General features: G+C 45.0%; 1 protein-coding gene across 1 annotated transcript; it reads right to left on the minus strand.

Moving 5' to 3' along the window:
- Positions 1-1,770: 1,770 nt before the first annotated feature.
- On the minus strand, positions 1,771-19,764 carry LOC307221575 (sialic acid-binding Ig-like lectin 8). The gene is made up of 7 exons (XM_079986214.1): positions 19,252-19,764; positions 18,802-18,946; positions 16,166-16,594; positions 8,284-8,595; positions 5,663-5,779; positions 3,560-3,642; positions 1,771-1,985 (listed from the first exon to the last, which is right to left on the minus strand). The coding sequence occupies exons 2-7, from the start codon at positions 18,917-18,919 to the stop codon at positions 1,908-1,910; spliced, it is 1,137 nt and encodes a 378-aa protein (XP_079842340.1). The 5' UTR covers positions 18,920-18,946; positions 19,252-19,764; the 3' UTR covers positions 1,771-1,907.
- Positions 19,765-21,562: the final 1,798 nt, after the last annotated feature.

Genomic DNA, 21,562 nt, shown 5'->3' on the forward strand with positions numbered 1-21,562 from the left:
TCTGTTTCCATACACAAGATTGAATAATGGCCTCACATTCTGAGTAATGGTCTGCATGCAGCAGCTTTCAGGTGCCAAGAAAGGGACCTCCATTATGTATGAAAGCTGTTCTTTTGCATTAGCAGTGGGGGGAATTTTGCTCCCCAATGAATTTTGCAAAAAGATTTGAATTTCTGCTTCAGAATTAATACGTACATCTTGATCATTTCGATTTGTCTCGGGAGTCAAGTGTGAAATCTCATCAGCCCATGAAATACCGGTACTAGACATAAATGAATGCTACTGTCTACAAACTGTTTGTCTCCACCCATGGCCTGCCTGTGTATTTTTTAAACCAAGTACATATTACGAAGACGTACGTCTCCAGTATTCTCCGAGCCTTAGGGAATCAAACCATGTAATGTGCCTGTAGAAGGACTATGTAGAGGAATGGTTTATAATACTGATCAAATTTGCTATATGTAACTGTGAATAAACGTAGGGACGCGGGTGGCGCTGTGGGTTAAACCTCAGCGCCTAGGACTTGCCGATCGTATGGTCGGCAGTTCAAATCCCCACGGCGGGGTGCGCTCCCGTCGTTCGGTCCCAGCGCCTGCCAACCTAGCAGTTCGAAAGCACCCCCGGGTGCAAGTAGATAAATAGGTACTGCTTTATAACGGGAAGGTAAACGGCGTTCCGTGTGCTACGCTGGCTCACCAGATGCAGCTTGTCACGCTGGCCACGTGACCTGGAAATGTCTGTGGACAGCGCTGGCTGCTGGCCTCTAGAGTGAGATGAGCGCACAACCCTAGAGTCTGTCAAGACTGGCCCGTACGGGCAGGGGTACCTTTACCTTTACCTTTAACTGTGAATAAAATACTTTCCAATGGTAACAAGGGCTGCCATATATCTGGATTTTCCTGGACATTCCTGGTGTAACTGATGTCAGAGGTTGGGGGTGGGGGGAGGGAATTCCTGAAAGGTGCTTTGTCCTGGATCTTAGACAATTCAACAGAAAAATCAAGCGTTGGGGTTTTTTTTTTTGGGGGGGGATGTTTTTGTAAAAGAAAACTCAACAACAACTTTGGGGTTTGTCTAAAAGAAGCTCAACAATTTCGGTGGTTTTCTAAAAAAAAAAAAAAAAAAGCTCAAGAACTTTCCAGGTGTAACAGCTGCTGAAAAGTCTATGAGTTTAAGAGTAATGAAGAGAGTGGACTTTCCTTCAGTGGAGGTACATGCAGATTTGTCAAGTCCTCCATGACTCTGGAGAGGTTTACCATAGTTTTTCCAACCACTGGTCTGGACCACAAGGACCTCATCTGTCACCCCATCTGGTCTCAGCAGAACTGCACAACACTGTGGTTGTGGAGATTGATTCCACCTATGTGGCTCACCCTGAATGCCCCAGTCCCTTATGTGGAAGAAAAGCAGGTTTGGATGTATTAGCAGTGGTGCTTTCGGCAGCAAAGGTGGATAATGCCTTTCAGCCCACAGAGCGGACTTTATGTGGCCAACATTCTGAGGGCCACATTCTGAGGGTGGGCGGAGCCAGGGGCTGAAGACTGCAGGGCAAAAGTAAGTCGGGCAAAACACAAAGCAAATACGTCTCTGTAGAATTTGCAATGACTTGAAATGGGGGACAAAATGTAGCCCTCAAAGGATCAATTAAGGTCTTTTGCTTCAGGTCTTGCTGGCCTTCCCTCCTTCATTGTAATGTTGCTGGGTCTGTCCAACACATTGTGGGAATGCATACCTCGAATGCTTTGAAAGGCAAAATAAAGAGTTTATACGTGAATAAGCAAAATGTTTTATTTGAAGGAAGAAGGAGAGTTGTACATGCAACATTTCCAGGGCAAGGGAGTTAGTCCCTAGTGTCTTGAATAAGGGCTGGAAAGGTTCTTTTATCGTTGTTGAAAGAAACAAGAGAATCAGTGCCAATAGTTCAGTGGGTTCTGTCGCCACCAAGGCCTGTTGATCCAGGCCTCGTTGCTTTGCTGCTGTGGAGCCTGAAGAGAAAATTGAGAGACATGAGATGGAAATCCCAAGTGGAATATGTTGGAAGAATTTCCTCATTGTCATCATCATGATAGATAGATAGATAGATAGATAGATAGATAGATAGATAGACAGACAGATATAAAATTGGGTACCATGTATATGAGTTTGGCTTCTGTTTTATGATGCCTTTAAGAACATCATGGCAGACAGATATCAACAGTAAAAGCTTTAACCATTACAGCTGTTCCCTGTTGGAAAACCCAAGGTCTGTTAAATGCCTGCCTATCACAAAGCAGTAAGGGGATAGGGAGGAGAATAAGTCTGTTTTCTGTTTTGTGTCTTCTTCACCTCTGTTCATCCTTAAAGTCTGCACCATCTCTTTTCTGCATTAACTTGCACGTTTGCTTGACATTTAAACTGCTATTTTTAATCATGCACAACAATACAAACACAACACGTAGGCTAATACTTAGTAGAAAAGATATAATAGAATGATATCATTCAAATTGTAGGAGTAAGCCAATCAAAGTTCTTAAGTACAATATAACAGAGTGGTAGCAAGGACCGTCAAGCCGTGTGTTCAAAACAGATGTCTAAGGACAGTCTCACAATAGTCTTTCAAAAGTATCAACAGAAGATGTCACAAAAGTTTCAAAAGTAAAGTCTCTCAACAGATTTTCAAAAGTTTCAACAGAAGACGTCTCAAAACCCTCAAAAGGCACTGATCCTTAGCATGAATCTTACTTATATATTCTGTCGAAAAATATCGGCTGATGAAGACTATTACGAAACAGTAGCATCATTCTGGAGACACTGTCCTTTTGTTGTGTTATTGCAACACAGGGGCTTGTTTTTGGTTCATTTTTAATCATGCAACAGGCACAACGATGGGCTCTTCTGTCCTGGCTGGCATCAGCATCAGCGGATGTGGAAACTGCCCCCCCCCCCGATCTCTTAGGCCTCCTTGCTCCCTGATGAGTTGCAGATCAGGGAACATGGTATCAAAAGTTGCAATGGTCTATTTCCCCCAAAATCCCTGAAGGTACCTAATCCCCTCTGTTCATAAAGTGCCTATCCAACAGGTCAACACAGCAGCTTCTGACTGTGAGACTTACTTCTGAGTAGACATGGTTAGAATTGCTATCATTAGCCCTTTGTCTCCAAGGTGCCACAAGGCTCTTTGTTCTCCCCCCCTTTTTTTTTACTGCAAATGACTAACACCGGCTGCCCCTCTGGAAATTCATTAACTTGGAAAAGCATCATGCAGGGCTGGAAATTGGCTTGTTAATATCTTTTGATGGCTGATATATGCTTGGCTGTTACCTGCTATTAATATGTTTAAAATACATTAAAGTATGTATATTTCCCCGTCAGTGGCCTACAAAATGGAAGAAAGACTTGCGGAAAATAAAGCAATTGAATCAGGATGGAGAATGTTCCACAAACCAAAATGGATTTATTCTTTGCTTACTAGCACAGGGAAGTTACTCTACTTTGCATATTTGGGCTGTGAATGCAAATATGAAACAATAGCTAGCATGTCATGGTGAATTAATTTCATATGATCCACTCAATGCCGGACCTGCATTGAACGGGAAATGGCAGCATCCATTGTAGAAACTTCAGCCGCATCTCTACGATGCCTGTAAACCTGATGATTGGGCACTGGAGGGAAGAAAATCATAGGTATTAAAGGCATTCCTTATGCTCAGGCCCACCCTTAGTCTGGCTACCTATTTTATTCCAGTTTCCTGCTCCATCCTATGAACTTTGGGGTACTAAGAGCAGTTTCAATAGCGACACAGGTGTCCCTGTAAGAATGTCACCCTGTTCCTTATTTAAAAAGGTAAAGGTAAAGGTACCCCTGCCCGTACGGGCCAGTCTTGACAGACTCTGGGGTTGTGCACCCATCTCACTTAAGAGGCCAGGGGCCAGCGCTGTCCGGAGACACTTCCGGGTCACGTGGCCAGCGTGACATCGCTGCTCTGGCCAGAGCCAGAGCCAGAGCCAGAGCCAGAGCCAGAGCCAGAGCCAGAGCCAGAGCCAGAGCCAGAGCCAGAGCCGCACACGGAAACGCCGTTTACCTTCCCGCTGGTAAGCGGTCCCTATTTATCTACTTGCACCCGGAGGTGCTTTCGAACTGCTAGGTTGGCAGGCGCTGGGACCGAGCAGCGGGAGCGCACCCCGCCGCAGGGATTCGAACCGCCGACCATACGATCGGCAAGCCCTAGGCGCTGAGGCTTTAACCCACAGCGCCACCTGCGTCCCTGTTCCTTATTTAGTAATACTAAATTTCAATCCTAAATAAGGAACCATTCCCAGAAATAAGAGTTTCCTCACAGTATAAAGCAGGACTGAGGAGTATGGTGCTGATAACACCAAGATTACAAGTTTGATCCTCGTAAGGGACAGCTGCTTAGTTTTGCATTGCAGAGAGTTGGGCTACACGATCCTCTGGGTGACTTCCAACTCTTGTATTCCTATACCAATAATTTTGGGGCTTTCGCCACTAAGCAAGCCAAGTTTTATTGCTTGCGAGACTGTTTTGAATGCTGTATGGAGAAGCGTATGAATCTGAATTTTGGAGAGTTTGTAAGTAAACCATTTTAAATGTACCAAATGTGTGGTCTTTTTCTATGCTAGGGTAGAGGGCAATTTTGGAAGGAACATAGAAGGGTATATTTTAAAGGTTTAACATCCTATATTTCCATGCTTTACTCAGCTGCATATTTAAAACTCCCCTGGGGTTCTCTCAGCAAAGAGTATTTTCCCCAAACTTGGAACTTGGCATCTAGGAAATCTCTATTTATAGACAGTGGAACCTTGGTTCTTGAACTTAATTCATTCCGGAAGTCCGTTCGACTCCCGAAACCATTCAAAAACCAAGGCAGCTTCCGATTGGCTGTAAGAACTTCCTGCACTCAAGCGGAAACTGTGTTGGACGTTTGGCTTCTAAAAAACGTTAAAAAACTGGAACACTTACTTCTGGGTTTTTGGCATTCAGAAGCCAATTTGTTCGTCAACTAAGCCATTGGAGAATCAAGGTTCCACTACACCTATATTCCCCATGCTATGAACAAAAGCTGCATAGGGCAGCTCAGTTTTTCACAACTCCTTCTCCCAGGTTGGACTAAGCAGGGCCATCTTACCCATAGGCGCTAGGGGTGCAGGACACCTGGGTGCCTGGGCTCAGGCACTCAGGGGCTCCAGGCCAAGAGTCCGGGGCCCAAGAGTTGAATTTGGGGAAGAGTCCACCCGTCGGTCAGAGTGCCGCGGTGGGCTCTTCTGCTGCGGGTGGCTCTGCAGCACGGGTTCGGGGGCAACTGAGCCAGTGAGACACTGAGGTGGCTGGCTGGCTCTGCCCTCCTGCACACCTGGGACTGGGCAACCTGGGAGGGGGGGTGCCGCTGGACAGATCTTTGCACCTCGGTGCCGCGTATGCTTAAGACAGCCCCGGGACTGAGCAACACTTGGCTCCTTCTGACCTATGAAAGCCAAAGTCACATTTTACAGGTAAACAGAGTGATACCTTTATGGACATTAGGGAAGGTGATAGACACCTCCTGGTGTAGAGGGAGATGGGTCACCTCAGGGGTAAATATCCACTAAGGTTCTTTATGCTTATCTCCATTAAGCTGGGAGATGACATGCCTGCCTCACTCAGCCTGCTCTCCACATTACTCACCTATGCCAAGGTAAACCAGGGCCACAACAACAGTCAGCAGAGTCAAGGACCCAAGAGTGATCCCAGAAATGACCCAAGGAATCTTCACCTTCACATAAGGTGGTGATGGAGGGCCGTCTGTAAAAGATGATTTAATGTATTTATATGCTACCCATCCAATCAAGTTCTCTAGGCAGTTGACATACACCAGGAAAATACAAAAACACCCCTCACACAATAATAACAGCACAGTGCAAACCCAAGATCTGCCATGAGACCAGAGATTTAACAGTTCTTTGTATTTCCTTGCTGAGTTGGGGCTCCACTGATGCAAGCCCCTCACCCTGACTCAGCGTGGGGGCTCACCTGGTATAAGTTACGCTGTCATATGTCCTCCCCAAATGGGCATTCTGAGAGAGTTGCATGGGGGACAAAAAGGAGAGACCTCTACCTATTCCAAACCTTGATCATATTGACCTAGGGCCCAATCCTCAAAACATGGGCTTTTGCTCACCTACTGGCTCAGCAAGCCTTCCTTAGAGATTCCCTCAATGGAGATTGGAAATAGGGGTAAGTTATGCTGGCCTCCAGGAATGCTCTGTAAAACCAGAATCAAATCCATCACAAAACAGGAAGCCCAGCCAACCAACAAAAGGCCCCAACCACTAAATTTAGCATAAAAATACAGTGGCTAAAGCAATTTAGACTGGGGAGGGGAAGCTCAGACCCAGGTCTGAATGTGTGGTCTTTTTCTATGCTCCACCCCAATCTCTCTATGTCACCATTGGGGCTCTCCCAATTGTGATCCTCACCAATGCTGCTTTGAAACCCTCCTTGGGTTCTTATGCCTGGCTAGAATGTTTCCTTGACTTCTGTGGAGGCCGGTCCATTGTGGCAAGTGGGGCACTGCCCCATCAGCCTCACTCTGCCTTCAGTTTTCCCCCAGCCGTCCTGCCTTCCTACCTGCAACCTGACTGTCATCTTCCTTCTCATTAATACCAGCCCAGAGGAGGATGGCAGCAAAACTAGGCTGAGTTTATCTCTGCATCTCATTGGCTCTGGCGCCACCTGCTGCCGGTCTCCTTGCCTTCCATCCTACCACTCCCAATGGGCACCAACAACCGCCGCTTGAATTGTGAGAATGTCTCTTGCTTGCCTGGTTAGAGAGGTGTGCCTGTGCATGTCTGCGTAGACATCTCTGACTGCTGTGTGGCTGAAATGTAGCCCATTGGACAAAGGGAAGAATCACACCCACATTTGCCTCTGGCCACCATGCCCCAGGAGGTTACCCATGAAGGAATGTATTAATTAAAGATCCTTAAAATATCAATGACTTCCCTCCTCTTTCCACGGTTCATTGTGCAAATCATAAATCCCTGCATATTTTATATAAACTAAACCATTCAGTATTCCATCACCACATCCATCAAAACTTATTTACACTGTCGAATTTATCTTAATGCTGCCAACCTTTTCAAGTGCACACAATTCCCCCTATATATTCAATAAATGTTTTCCAATTTTCTCTAAACATATGTTCTTCTTGTTCTCTTATTCTATATGTTAAGCCTGCAAGCTGTGCATATTGTGTGCTTGTGTTCTGAACTGCCTGCAAGTTAAATCTGATTATCAATTAATTATGATTAGCTGCTTGATTAATTAAAGGCATCATTAAATCCAGGGGAGCCCTGTATGCAGCCTGTGGGATATCTGCTTTGTGTGTGTAGGTGTGTATATCTTGGAAAGCCTGAAAGGTATTTATCATCTTTAGTTCATTATCATCATTAAATGAACTTCAAAGGTAATTAAGTTTGGCTTCAAAACTGCAGCATAAGCAAGCATTTCATTTTCAGTGAAATGTGCTGTTCACAATTCATTTTTCGAATATACATCCATTTCCAGTGCTGAAAAGGTTTTACCTGGGAGTAGTTTTTCTCAGTTGGAAAAAGTTCAGAAAAGGGCAACGGAAATGGTGAAGGGGCAACTCTCCCATAAGGAGAGGTTTCCAAGTTTGGGACTTTTTAGTTTGGAGAAAAGGTGAGGGAAAAGTGACATGGTAGGACAGATTTAATAATAATAATAATAATAATAATAATAATAATAATAATAATAATTTATTTATATCCTGCCCATCTGGCTGGGTTTCCCCAGCCACTCTGGGTGGCTTTCAACAGAATATTAAAATACAATAGTCTATTCAACATTAAAAGCTTCCCTGAACAGGGCTGCCTTCAGATGTCTTCTAAAAGTCTGGTAGTTGTTTTTCTCTTTGACATCTGGTGGGAGGGCATTCCACAGGGCAGGTGCCACTACCGAGAAGGCCCTCTGCCTGGTTCCCTGTAACTTGGCTTCTCACAGTGAGGGAACTGCCAGAACACCCTTGGCACTGGACCTCAGTGTCCGGTGCATTGAGGCAATGTGGCCCCTGGGCTGAGAAAAGTCCCCCATCCTTGCCTTGGATGAAGCCAAACAGCACAACGGGATGCATGTTTCCTTGGAAGGAAGTCCTTCTATGTTCAGTGGTGCCTATTCCCAGGAGAAGTGTGCCTAGGGCTGCCCACCCAAGTCTGCCTGTCTTGGAGATTTGTAAATGTTAGCATGCACAGGACTTAAAGGTGAAGTCTGGGGCAGGGGATGCTCACTTGTTCCATTGGACCCAGGTAGGATCACCACTGTCTGCTTCCCAAAGGGGTTGGTTGCCGTGCAGGTGATGAAGGGGTCATAGTGGTCAATGGAGTCTCCTTTCCATAGCAGGGTGCTGCTCGCCGCATTGCCCTCAGCCCAGTGGAAGACCTCCATGTCAGTTGTGCTTCCGTTCCCAGTGACGGTTATCCCGTCCACTTCCCACGTAAGCGTTGGTGGAGGCCAGCAGTGGAAAGAACAGGTGCAACGGTGGCCTCGGTCCTCATTCTCACATGTAGCATTAGGCAGGATGGTGCTGGCTGTAGGCCTATCTGGAAAACAACAAAAAACCGAGGTGAATGGACCAAATTCAGAACTATTAATATGTCTTACAATGCTACAACAGAGAGCGAGAGGCTTTGGGGCAGCGGAAGCAAATAAAGTTTGTTTTATACAGAGGTTACAGCCCATAGCTGTCAACTTACAGATTTGAAAATAAGGGACCAGCAGCCAAAATAAGGTATTTTAGTCAACCAGCAGCCAAATGAAGCCTCAAGCAGTGGTTCCCACAGCGCAGCAACCTGGCAAAGGGGATGCAGCAAGGAAAACCACCGTCACCTCTCCGCTGGGAAGTGCTGAGCAAAGGCGAGTCCCCAGGCAACGCAGCCGATTTGATTGGCACAAGGCATGCAAGCTCCACCCCCCAGTCGTTCTTAGACTCCTTATTGGGTGAGCAATGCAGCCAAGAAACACATTTGGAGCCTTCCTCCTCCCTGGCTGGCAGGGAGGGAGGGAGAGGAGCTGCTTCCTTTGAAACCTGGGAAATTTAAGGGACATCATCAATCCGGGACAGCAGCAGGAAACGGTGCTGGGATAAGGGAGTTTCCCACCAAATAAGGGACGGTTGACAGCTATGTCACAGCCACACTCTGTTACGCCACTTTAACGGTCATGGTCCCCTTTGAAGAATCCTGGGAACTGCAGTTTGCTAAGGGTTCTGTGTGTTGTTAGGAGGCCCCTCGCAGAGTTACCATTCCCAGCACCCTAAACAAACTACAGTTCCCAGGATTCTTTGGGTAACACCATGACTGTTAAAGTGGTATTGAGAATGTTTTAAATCTGTGATGTGGATGTGCACAGATTTAGGTTTATTTGTGTTACAAAGCAAACAGAGAAACAGGGAAAGGTACATCTATTGCCTCCACTTTCAAGGCACAATCTTTTTCACAGTTTCTTTGCATTTGGTGAGAGACATTTTTGTCATAGACATCTTGCAGGTGGGGGAAAGGAGGGGGGGAGAGAGAGATGGGGGTATTGCTTTTTTGTTCTATTGCCTATTTCCAGAGTATCTTGGGAAGAGGGATTGACTGCTAAACTGCTTTGGTAACTGTAGCTCTGGGAGGGGAATAGGGGTCACCTTGTAATACTCAGCAACCTTAGCAAAGTACAGCTCCCACAATTTTCTGGAGGGATCCATGACTGTTTAAAGTGGTGTCATAGTTTTGTTTTTTTTAAAAAAGGTATAGCACAGATGGGCCAAGAGAGAAGTGGGCAGGGGTTCATCCAGAGGATCTGGTTAGATTACACCTGGTCTTTATTGAGCATTCATTGTTTCTGTTTCCAGGGAGGTTATATGACAATGAGCATTCATCTTCACTGGCTTTAGGTTCCTTAGAAGTCTTCCCATTCATCATACATTTTCCAGTGCATTCCCCTGCCCTATCACTTTCCGGACTGCAGAAGTTGTCATCTTCTTCTTTTTTAATTTTTATTTTTTTAAAGTGTGTTTGTTCCACTAGGGGGCAGAGCACTTCAATCCACTTTAATTGTGCAAACCTAGATTTCTGGTACAGTGGTACCTCTGGTTACGTACTTAATTCGTTCCGGAGGTCCGTTCTTAACCTGAAACTGTTCTTAACCTGAAGCACCACTTTAGCTAATGGGGCCTCTCGCTGCTGCCACACTGCCACCTCGTGGTTTCTGTTCTCATCCTGAAGCAAAGTTCTTAACCTGAGGTAATATTTCTGGGTTAGCGGAGTCAGTAACCTGAAGCATATGTAACCTAAGGTACCACTATATGTGCTTGAATCCCCTGCACAAAATACGCTAGAGACAGGCTGAAGGCACCCAGAGAAAGAGAGAGAAGGAAATGGTTTCATCTCAATTTAGGACAGACAATGTAGCCTGTAGTCTATTCCCTGTTCCTTTAAGCATGTGTAAAACTGCTGGCAAGAACAAATGAGTACATACATTCCTTCATGTTCTGAGATAGGAAGTGAAGGGTAACCTTGTGCTCTTGTTGATCTGAATTCTCCTAGAAAATGCCATTATGAATCCTGTTCAAAACTGGCAACAACAACAACAACAAACAAACAAACAAACAAACACCTGCCTTCTTGAAGAATCACTTGGACTGAAAATTGCAAGATTATTATTATTATTATTAGCTTCTGCATCAAATTAGGCAGAGGTTTGTATGTGGCCCAAGGGATGTCTTAGAGGATGAGGTGCACTGCAACATTGTGATTCAGGTTCCCCTTGTCAAAATGTGGGTGCTGAGAGCACCAAAAGGGGGACGTGAGAAACCAAAGGGCAAAACAGGGTGGGGGGAATCTGATCTTCAGGGTGCTGCTGAGCGTTTGTGGATTGGGATGCAGGGAGAGGAAAGAAAACAAAGAGCTACTCACAGCCAAAGGAAAGGCAGGTGGCTATGTGGACTGCTTTCTTCAAGAAATGGTATTTGATGCTGCAGGCAAGGACTATGCTGTCATCAGCTAAGCTGGGCTTGAAGGTGATGTCAACGCCATAGTGTTATTCTAAAGCAGCAATGCAGCAGCAAGCAAAGGCTATAGCAGCCAAGTCTGCTGCTTGTGGCTGGAAAGCCAGACAGGATGTTTGTGACTGTTGCCATGGAAACAAAGGGGCAGTCCATTCTGTACTGAGCACCGGATGTTAGCTCAGTGTGTGTGTCATATGACCTGTACAGGATGTACATAGGTGGAGTTTGGGGTTTCTCTCTGTTTGTTGATGAGAGCAGACATGTTTTCTCTGTACTGAAGTGAAAGACAGGAATAAAAGACAATGTAGATACATTTCTGTCTGAGTCTGATTCCCCTCCCTGGGAATATGCTGGAGAGCAGGGAGGAAGAGAAGCAGTTGGTGTGTTTTTCTCACAGCCTGAGGAAAATCGCCGGAACGGACCTCGTGTGTATTTCCTGCCGGGAGTCGCCGGAGGGAGGTCAAAAGAATTCAGCCGGTGCCTGGAGAGATAGGCACATACCTCTGACCGGCCCTGAATTCCAACATTGGTAGCAGAGCTGCTGGTTTCGATCCATGGGAGTCTGCATCAAGGAGACTGTATTCATCCCTCTCCATGGAAGCCTGAGATGGAGGCTGATTCTCTGCAGCTAGAAGCTGACCAGAAGAAGCTGAAAGCCAAGCCACGGAGCCCAGGTATGAGATTTTCGGGCTTAGAAGTGTGAATGCAGATGGATTAATTCTCTGCTTCATGGGAGCAACGTTTGGGAAAAACAGCTCTGAGAGAGAAGAGTCTGCATTCCAAACATTCCTGTGGTTTTTCCTGTCCAAGGAAAGGAATGTGGTTGCTTAGCAACGCAGGGCAGTTTCAAGATAAGGGCTGGAGGTCAGGCTATGCCCAGAGAGGCACAAACAGCTCGTGTTTTGACTAGGTCCTTACAAAGGAACTGTGAAAGGGGACTTTCCAAGCGGCCAGTGTTATTGTTGCCAGGTGCACAGAGTGTAAACAAGCCAGCTATTGGATTTTAGAGGCTTGTGTTTGAGAGTCAATGCAAGGACTCAAAATGGATGTCAAGAAGGGAAGCCTGCCTTCTCCACCCCTCTTGACCAGTGACAATTATGCATCTTGGTCTATTAAGATGAAGGCCTTGCTGCAGAATCAGAGACTGTTTGGGGTGATTGAGAACCCCATCCCTGCAGCACCAACGCGTCCTTGGGAGTCACAGGATGTGAAGGCCAGAACCGCTATAATTCTGTGCGTGTCAGACTCTCAGCTTATTCATATACAAGATTTACCGCACGCGAAAGATGTTTGGGACACGCTGAGAAGGACACATCAGAGAGATGCAGGTTCTTCAGCGTTGCTGTATTTTGAAAAGCTGACTAACCTGAGGCTTGCGCCTGATGGAGATGTTCAAGCGCACCTGACGGAAATGAAATTTCTGCGTCAGCAGATGGTGGAACGCAATTTCCGTCTGCAGGAGGAAGTGTTTTGCTTCATGGTGATCAACAGCCTGAATAGGACTTACAAAACCGTTGCCAGTCAGCTGGGGTCTCTCCCAGCGCAAGATCTAACATCGGACAGGGTCTTTGCCGTGGTTCTGAACGAACATGACAGACTTGCTGCCCTGGAAGTGAAGGACAGGGGGAGTCAAGAACGGAGTTCTAACACCCCCACTGCTGTAGCTACTGGAGGAGACGCTGTAGCTTTGAACGTTGTCCAATGTTTCAATTGTGGACAGACTGGGCATCTTCAGCGGAACTGCAGGAAGCCACGTCAGAACAAAGGAGCCAAGGGAAGCTCCACGAAGTCTGAGGCGTCAGGCAGAAGTCATGCCAAGTCACAGGCGAAGCCTGCAAAGGCTTTGATGTCCCTAAAAGCCACACCACAAGTGGGGAATTTCTTCGTTTTAGACACGGGAGCGACGGTTCACATGACCCATCGCAGGGATTTGTTTTCGTCGTTTAAGAAGCAAAGCTTCGTTGTACAACAAGCCAACGGTCAAGAGCTGGAAGCCACCGGAATTGGGACTGTGTATCTTAAAAGTCAGAACTTGACTATAAACAATGTTTATTTGGTTCCAGAGTTGAAGTACAATCTGCTCAGCGTTTCTCAGATCGCCAAGAAGGGACTAAAACTGTCCTATGATGATCAACACTGCGAGATCTACAAAGATGGAGAGTTGTATCTTTCTGCCAAAGAGAAAGATGGACTGTATTTGTTGACTTTTGATCAAAGTGATTACATGGAATGTAATTCTTGTGATTCTAACATGATTTCTTTTGCAGGTGTAGCTGAAAAGAACGCCAAGCAGGTCACCTCGAGGGTTGACAAGGCATTTCAGCGGGTGTATGCTGATGTGATTGGTCCTTTAGCACCATCTAGAGGCAATGCAAAGTATTACCTAATATGTGTTGATTCTTTTACAGGTTTTGTCTGGATTTATCTTTTGGAGAGACCGAAAGAAGCCTTAGAAAGGTTTAAAGAGTTTTGTGATAAGGTTAAAAATATGCATGATGCTGACATAGATTGTCTTTGCACAGATGAGAAGCCAATTTTTCTCTTACAGGATTTCCAGAGGTTCCTGAAGAAGAAAGGGATAAGACACAAAATTGCCAGTTCCAAAGAAGCTTGGAACAGATGTGTCTGTGTTAGGGTGAACAAAGAATTGCAAAAGGGAATGCATGCGCAATTGCTTAGTTCACATCTGCCACATGAGTACTGGGCTGAGTCGCTAATGTCATTTTGTTACACGTGGTTGAGAAAGTTTTCAAAAGAGTTGGGATGTTCTCCTTTTGAGAAACTGTTCCACAGAAAACCTTCTGTTGCCCATTTCAAGGTTTTTGGGTCTCATGTGAGGACAGAAGCTCCGGGTGGAGTAAAGAATGCCAGAGGCATTTTTGTGGGTTATGAAAAGGGTCTCTACAGAGTAATTTTGTCTGAATCTGGAAAGGTGATTCTCACAAAATTTCTAGAGAGTGCTCCTGAACAGGAGAGAGTGATTGTTCACACATTTCCCACAGGAGATGATGATGATTCTGATGATGATGATGATGAGTTTGATCTTATTGAGTTCAGTAGTACTGATGATGACAGCGATAGCTCAGACAGCTCAGTTGTCACAGTCATTGAGAGGAAATCTCACACAATGACTAGACCCTCAGAAGAGGAGGATGAACCACTGATTAAGCTTAGTACTGGTTCTTCAGAGAGCTCAGAGGCTGAACCAGAAAGCAAGGGAGAACAGCACCTCTTACGTAGGTCTGAGAGAGCAACGAAGGGTGTACCACCCAAGAGGTATTCAAAAGAGTTTGCCAACCAAGCTATTGCATGTGTTGCTGTTGTAAACGACCAAGGTCAGATTGAAGCTGTGTCTGAGTCAGAGACAAAGGCACAACAGAGAGTTGCTAACCAAGGTAATGCAGAAGCACTCATTCCTTGGAAGTCACACAACCAGAGAGGTACATTGGTAAATCCAGTGGCGGGTAGTTCCAAGGGTGGAACTGAAACAACAGGGGAGTGTTATAAGTATAACAACTGTTTGTTTTCTTCTCTGGATGACGCTTTGCTCGCAGCACGCATTGATACTTTAGGGGGAGTATGTTATTCTAAAGCAGCAATGCAGCAGCAAGCAAAGGCTATAGCAGCCAAGTCTGCTGCTTGTGGCTGGAAAGCCAGACAGGATGTTTGTGACTGTTGCCATGGAAACAAAGGGGCAGTCCATTCTGTACTGAGCACCGGATGTTAGCTCAGTGTGTGTGTCATATGACCTGTACAGGATGTACATAGGTGGAGTTTGGGGTTTCTCTCTGTTTGTTGATGAGAGCAGACATGTTTTCTCTGTACTGAAGTGAAAGACAGGAATAAAAGACAATGTAGATACATTTCTGTCTGAGTCTGATTCCCCTCCCTGGGAATATGCTGGAGAGCAGGGAGGAAGAGAAGCAGTTGGTGTGTTTTTCTCACAGCCTGAGGAAAATCGCCGGAACGGACCTCGTGTGTATTTCCTGCCGGGAGTCGCCGGAGGGAGGTCAAAAGAATTCAGCCGGTGCCTGGAGAGATAGGCACATACCTCTGACCGGCCCTGAATTCCTCCTGGCCACACATTTGAGAACCTATTATGTGCACATCAATGCACCTTAATGTAGCAAAATCCCAGGGCAATGATATTTATTATTATTATTTTAACTGAACACAATCTCTACTTGGTCTTTTCATTCAATGAACTCACAAGTCAGCTGCCAATAAAATTATAAAACCATACGTAATGAAAAGAGACAGATCAAATGTTAAAACTGTCATGAAAACATCAGCACAAAGTGAAACCAACAACTTTTCTTAAAAAAAGGGGGGGGGGACGGACAACAAATATTGATCTGGATCCATGACAAGTTAGTCATACTCTGGTTTGATTGAAATCAATGTGAATATGAGTTGTGATTTCCTTAAGCCACATTAATTTCAGTGGAACTCAAGACTAAATGGCCTATCAAGTCCATCACCTTATTTTCTAGGGTGGTCAACCGGATGCTTCTGAAAACTCCCACCAGCAGGACATGAGGGCAATGTCCTTCTTACACTGTGGGTGCTGAGGCTACAGAAATATGACATATGGGATGGGAAACAGCTCCAGGTTGTGTTCTGCTTGACAGGAATCAAAGGGCAAAGTTGATTTCACCAGAGTGAACGGGAGGGCATGGAGCCCAGAGGCAGAAGGACTTGAATGTCCAGCATGTTCCAAGCAAGAACCAAGCAAAAGAGCAGAGAACAGACAAGGACAATGTGATACATTGCATCAACATCTCACTCCTTGCAAATACTGTGATTGGAAGGCCCTCTTTACCTCCGAGTAGACATGTCAGTCACAAAAGAGCTCTCCATTTCCCCCCTTGCAATTTCCTTATATGGCAAGCTTGGGGAGAAGTGTTTCCATGTTTGCAGACACACTGACTGCACAGCTTTCAAATATCTGAATTACTGTACCATGAAATGCTTCAGAGACTCTGCCTTTGGCTTGAGGCTCTTTGGAAAGATCCTGCTTTGCTTCAGACAAACTCCAAATCATTTTGAAGCGGGATGCTTTAAACTCAGGCTTTGGGATTTGTCTGAATCCTATGCATGCCCCTAATAGGAAAGCCACCTACCTGTCAGCACAACCTGAGGATTAATGTGAGTTTGAGAACTGGAAGGATTAAAGGAGTATCTGTAGCTCTCTCCTTTATCAATTCTAAAGTAGTACTGGCCCCAGTCATTGAGTCCAACGTTGATGATGGTGAACGAGCAGTCACCTTTTTCTGGATCCCCTGATAACTTCATATGAGTGGAATGAAGTTTAAGTAATCTCTGCCTTTCATCATTGCTGGCCTTAAGTTCACCCGGGACCCAGATGTTGGTGCCTTCCAAATTGGTCTGCCGATCCGTAATCCTAAACCAATAGCCATACAGGGGCTCAGAGCTGCGCTTGTACCAATCGGGAGTAGTAAAACTGCAGGGAACATGGATGCAGAAGCCTCTCTGTGCGGTGATGCTGTCAGGCACTGTGATTCTAAAGTCCAAGTTGCTGGTCAGCATACCTATCAGAATGTGTGTATGGGGGAGGAGAGAATTAACTACTATCCAAAGTCGACCAATTCATCCAGCACTTCCAAAAAACATGGCAAAGAAAGAGAGCCGAAGAGGAGATTAATCTGCACAAAATTGCATGTGCTAATGCATATTTATAGATGCAAACGCAGAAACAAGGACTATAACTGAAACAGAAATGCATCTTACCATAGACGGAAGGACCAAGTGAGCTGCATGCCTGCTTAGTCTGCTGCCCCTTCAATGGCCCTCATGATTTCCCTTCTTTGTCTTTAAACTGAAGTTTGACCAGGCAGCCCTTCAAACAGAGGATGCCTTTACATTGTGGGGACTACCCTCTGTAAAACAGGGCATGTGACCACCATGTGTCCCCTCTTGGGGTAGTCTCACTCACGGGACCAGAGAAGCCTTCAGGAATCACCCACTGGTCTTCATTTCAGAACCCAGCAGGGAAAAGCAGAATGTTTTTAGGGGCGAGTGTCATTCACAAGAAGCTGCCTTCTACCCACTCCACTGTTCCCCCCTTTATCTTAGAACCCAAAAATCTTGGGGTTTTTTATTCCCAGCTATGGGCAAAATAGTAGAGTCTAGTACAACGGGGGAGGGGGGGGGCAACATGCAGCAGATGTGTAAGCTCCTGAGGCACTTTTGTGCTACAACACCGAGAACCTCTGCTTTCAAAGTTTCAAGGTTTCTAGCCCTCATGGTTCCAAATAAAATTTCGAGAACATAAATTCAGTATGCTCCTGTCTACATGCGCATCCCTCTAGGAACTGACATTCTGTAAAAGGGTCTGAAATACCATAAAAGAGTTATCAGCAGCCTCACCAATGTTTCCATTCCTATAGTTCTTTACAGAAAGTCGTGACAGTAAAACAAGTTTCAAACTGTTTTGTGAAACAGATATTTACTAAGCCACTGGGGTACTCAAGATGTGTGCCCTGAAAAATCACCAAGAAAACTCAGATCTTGTATTGTGTGCCATTGCTAGATCCTCTCCATTTGAGCCAATTTTATTGTAGTCTTTTTACCACCTCCTCTTGCCATTACAGTCTACCTTTGTGGCCTTGGCTGGCTTTAACAAGAAGAGATCCCTTCTTAAGGCAACAACCCCCCCCCCCATTTTTTTGTAACTGAGAACAGGGCTAAGGACCATTTACTTTCCTCACCTTTTCCAGCCCCCACAGCATTTACTCCACTTATATTATCTGCTATAGGAGCACCAGCTAAGCCACCTGGTTGTGAATATACTCTGCCACCGCAAGGAGACCTTCCCTGAATCCTAAGTGTTTTATTTTAGACCTTCTGGTGATGGTGCAAATGTTACCACACTTTTTACCCCAGTTGATTATAGTATTGAAAATTGAGCCAGAACTCCAGAGTTCTGCTATACCCTCTCCACTGTTGTCTGCTCTGAGTGGAAGGAGCCCAACGGGATCTCAGGCAGAGGTATGCAACCTGATACCTTTTACGTAGAGATGCTGGTGAATGTAACCAAGACCCTTGGCATACAAAATATGTCCCCTCCAAACGTTCTTGAACCCATCACCCCAGCTGGCATGGCTTATAGCCAGGCATGATGGGATCTGGAGTCCCGAACCACTCTGGCTACCACTGCTTTAATAATAACTTTCTTGGGAACTGTCCAGGGTGCTGAACATCTTTTCTCTCTGATCGCTCTTGCTTCCTGCTTCCTGCCCTTTGGTAGGATTTACACTCCCTTTCTGTCCATACCTTGATCCAGTTATCTTTTTTTTTTTTAAATAATGTTTATTAAAGTTTCAAAAATTACAGAAAGAAAAAGTAAAAATACCACATTAAACAAAAACAAAACAACACATCGCAATATAAAAAAAGAAAAAAAACAGAGAAATAAAACCCATTAACCAAAAACAAAAACGCAAAGAAAAATATGTCAGATCTCCTCATTACTAATCTTTCATTAGCTTATTTCCTTGACCTCCTCACACCTCCCTTTTTGTATTCTAAGTCAATTATCCATTTCAGCATTCCCCATTACCAAGTCCAAAAGACAGGAACAGAACATGTAACAAGGCTCATCAGTTTCACTTGAGATGGGAAGAGAATGTGATAGGAACAGCAGTGGGGAAGGGGGTCACCAAAGAGAGTAATATGACTTAGAAATCAGAAAGTGACATGGGACTTCTACAGTGACTTTTCTGCACATCACACTCACCTTTGCAAAGCAGGGTAAGGATCACGGTTGCCGCTGTTGCTAGAGAGGAGGCCAAATGTTTTGTCTTTGAGGGAGAATTTGCAACCTGCCAGCTTCTCCCTCCCTGCATCCTGTGCATGCTACAGTTATTCCCATGGAAGGAGATCTGCCACAGAGAAAGAGCGGAGGATTTGATGAGGAGGAGGTTGCCGAAGGATTTCTGGCTGTGCCTGTGGAGGTCTTATCAGATGATGAGTATATGTGTGCACAGGATTGCAGTCTTAGATAATAATCATGCCAGTGGTATCGGGACCATTCATTCAATTTTATTCTTTTCCCGACAGGATATTTTGTGTGTTTACAAATTTGTGCACAGGCAAATTCAACAATTTGGAAGTGCCCACACTTAGATGGTTTGGGCAGAAGAGTGAAAGAGGACACAAATAATGGCTAAAAACATAATGTACATACCTTGATCTATAAACAACTGCCTGTACATGCCCCTTTCCCTCTCTCACTGACCTCATCGCCACTTGCTCATTCCAAATGGGTTCTAACTGCGCTAGAATATCCTTTTCCATCACAAAGCACACCCACATTCTAAAAGGACAAAAACATTCTGTAAGGATCAGTGCATCTGCCCATGTCTTTCTCACAAGCTTCTCACTATTTCAAAGCTTAGTTCTCCCCATTTTCACATCAGTTACTAATTTGTTTGTTTTTAAGTCCCCACAAAAATTCAAGAGCACTTTAGTGTGAAATTATCTAAATATACACATTTTTGTATGCAATTTTTCACATTTTTGCAAAGCAGTTTCCCTCCTATAATGCAGTTTTATACATTATTTATTCATTTATTATTATTGATTAAATTTCCATGTCACCCTTCATCTGAGGATCCCTGGGTGGTTTACAATATAAAAAACGCATAACATAGTAACAACAACAGCAACAAAACACAAATCCCCCTCCCCAGTGTTTAAAAGGCCATAGATGGTTTCATTAGCCAAAGACCTTGGAGAAGAGGAATGCCTGGTGCCTATAGATCTGTAATGAAGGCACTCTAAGCAACTTGCAAAAGTGGGATATAACACAATATGATACAATGGAAGACGGTCACCATGGAAGATCGTTTAGAAAGCCAGATATACACGCCAGTCAAACATTACATGAATTTGCAAGCTGATGTGGAAATGTGGAGAACTAAGATCAGAAAGATAAGGAACTGAAATGGAAAGATTTGTCACTCCCTACAGAATGTCCTTGCCCTTTGAGAATGTGGGTGTTCTTTGTGATGAAATATTCTTAGGCAGCTAGAATCTCTTTAGAGTGAGTAAGAGGCAGTAGGTAAGTGAGGGGGTGGGGGGTGGGAAGGAGAACCTAGACTTTTCTATTGTTTATAGATAAAAATGGTACAACATGCATTAAGTGCTTCAAAGTGGTTGGGGAAACCCAGCCAGATGGGCAGGGTATAAATAAATAAATAAATAAATAAATAAATAATTATAATTCTGTTTGTGACCTCCCTCCTTCCAGCTGAGTGTGAAAGCTTCCAGACTGTTGCTATTTTGGGGCGGGGTTCAGTCACATAGTGGAAAATTCAGGCTGCACAATTAATTAAAGCTGATTTGGAGAAGCACAACAAACCTGCTTCCCCAAAATACCATCCTAATCAATTGAAAATCAAGCTTAATTTGCATGCAGTTCACACTGCCACACTCTTACATGAGTAAAGTTGCTTTCTAAGATTCAGTGATTCCTTTTAATGTCATCATGAGCTCTGGGTGAGACAGGCGGTGCCGAGGTTGATTGCAAATTTCAGGTCGACAGGGCAGCTATGAAAGGAGATCACAGCATGTGCTTCAGTCTCTTCCAGAGAGAGGAGGGAACATGCAGGAGGCAAAAGTGGCTGGAGGGAATATTAAGTATAATTGTTTAATTGCCCACTGCAATGGAGAATGCCTGTTTGTACATTTCTAGCTACATTTCTGGTGACATAGGGATTCCAGTTGGACAAGAGGTAACTTAAATAGTATTCCTCCATCTTTGCTGGTACTTTTCGTACAAGCGGGGTTACCTGAGCATGGAATAGAATGGCAAGCTCATCGGGATACCTGGGTCTCATTAAGACATCTCTTAGTGCCCCTGAGCTCATAGGATAGGGCAGGACACAAAAATTAAATAAAGGAGATGGTCTGCAGCGTGTTATTATCTGTGGCAAGGGGTGGTGTTGATTGGTTGCTGCTGTGGCAATTGGGCGGGGAAGTGTTAGTGTTGGCCAGGCGGGTGAGTGAGTGTTTTTTGGCAACCCTCCTAAAAAGCTCAACAACTCTGGGCAATCTCCCCCCCCCCATCTTCTTAATTTTTAGTCCCCCCAAATAGGTGGTGTCTTATACATGGGGGGAGGCGTGTTATACACGGAAAAGTACGGTAATCTTTGTCACTCCTACATCTTGTAATCTGAGCTTCTATCCTCTGTGCTTTCTGTTCTGAGCCTTTTTGAGCTTTTCTCAGCCTTGGGGAGAGCAGTGGGGGAATGCTGTCCAATGACTGTGAAGCTGTCAACCATCTCTTCCCCAGTGTTTCTTCTTCTTCTAGCTCAGAGATCAGCAAGGTTTACCTTGCCTGGGCCGGTTCACTCCAGTGGAGATCCCTCTGTGGGCCGGATCACACGCACACATGAGCACGTGTGCCCATGATTTCTGGCGTTTGTGCAGACACAATTTCTGGCACCACAGAAGTGAGTCACTGTGCTGGTTTAGTGCAGCGCGCGGGGACTCAC

Source organism: Podarcis cretensis, assembly GCF_951804945.1.
Source record: "Podarcis cretensis genome assembly, chromosome: 8".
Taxonomy (NCBI): domain Eukaryota; kingdom Metazoa; phylum Chordata; class Lepidosauria; order Squamata; family Lacertidae; genus Podarcis; species Podarcis cretensis.

What these genes read in the sequence shown, in the direction of transcription:
- LOC307221575 (XM_079986214.1), bottom strand. Translation starts at nt 18,919, where the DNA reads ATGCACAGGATGCAGGGAGGGAGAAGCTGGCAGGTTGCAAATTCTCCC. An exon ending in CCTTACCCTGCTTTGCAAAG is followed by an intron (nt 16,595 to 18,801) that starts GTGAGTGTGATG and finishes ACATTCTGATAG; the next exon opens with GTATGCTGACCAGCAACTTG. An exon ending in CCTGGTTTACCTTGGCATAG is followed by an intron (nt 3,643 to 5,662) that starts GTGAGTAATGTG and finishes TCTTCCCTCCAG; the next exon opens with TGCCCAATCATCAGGTTTAC.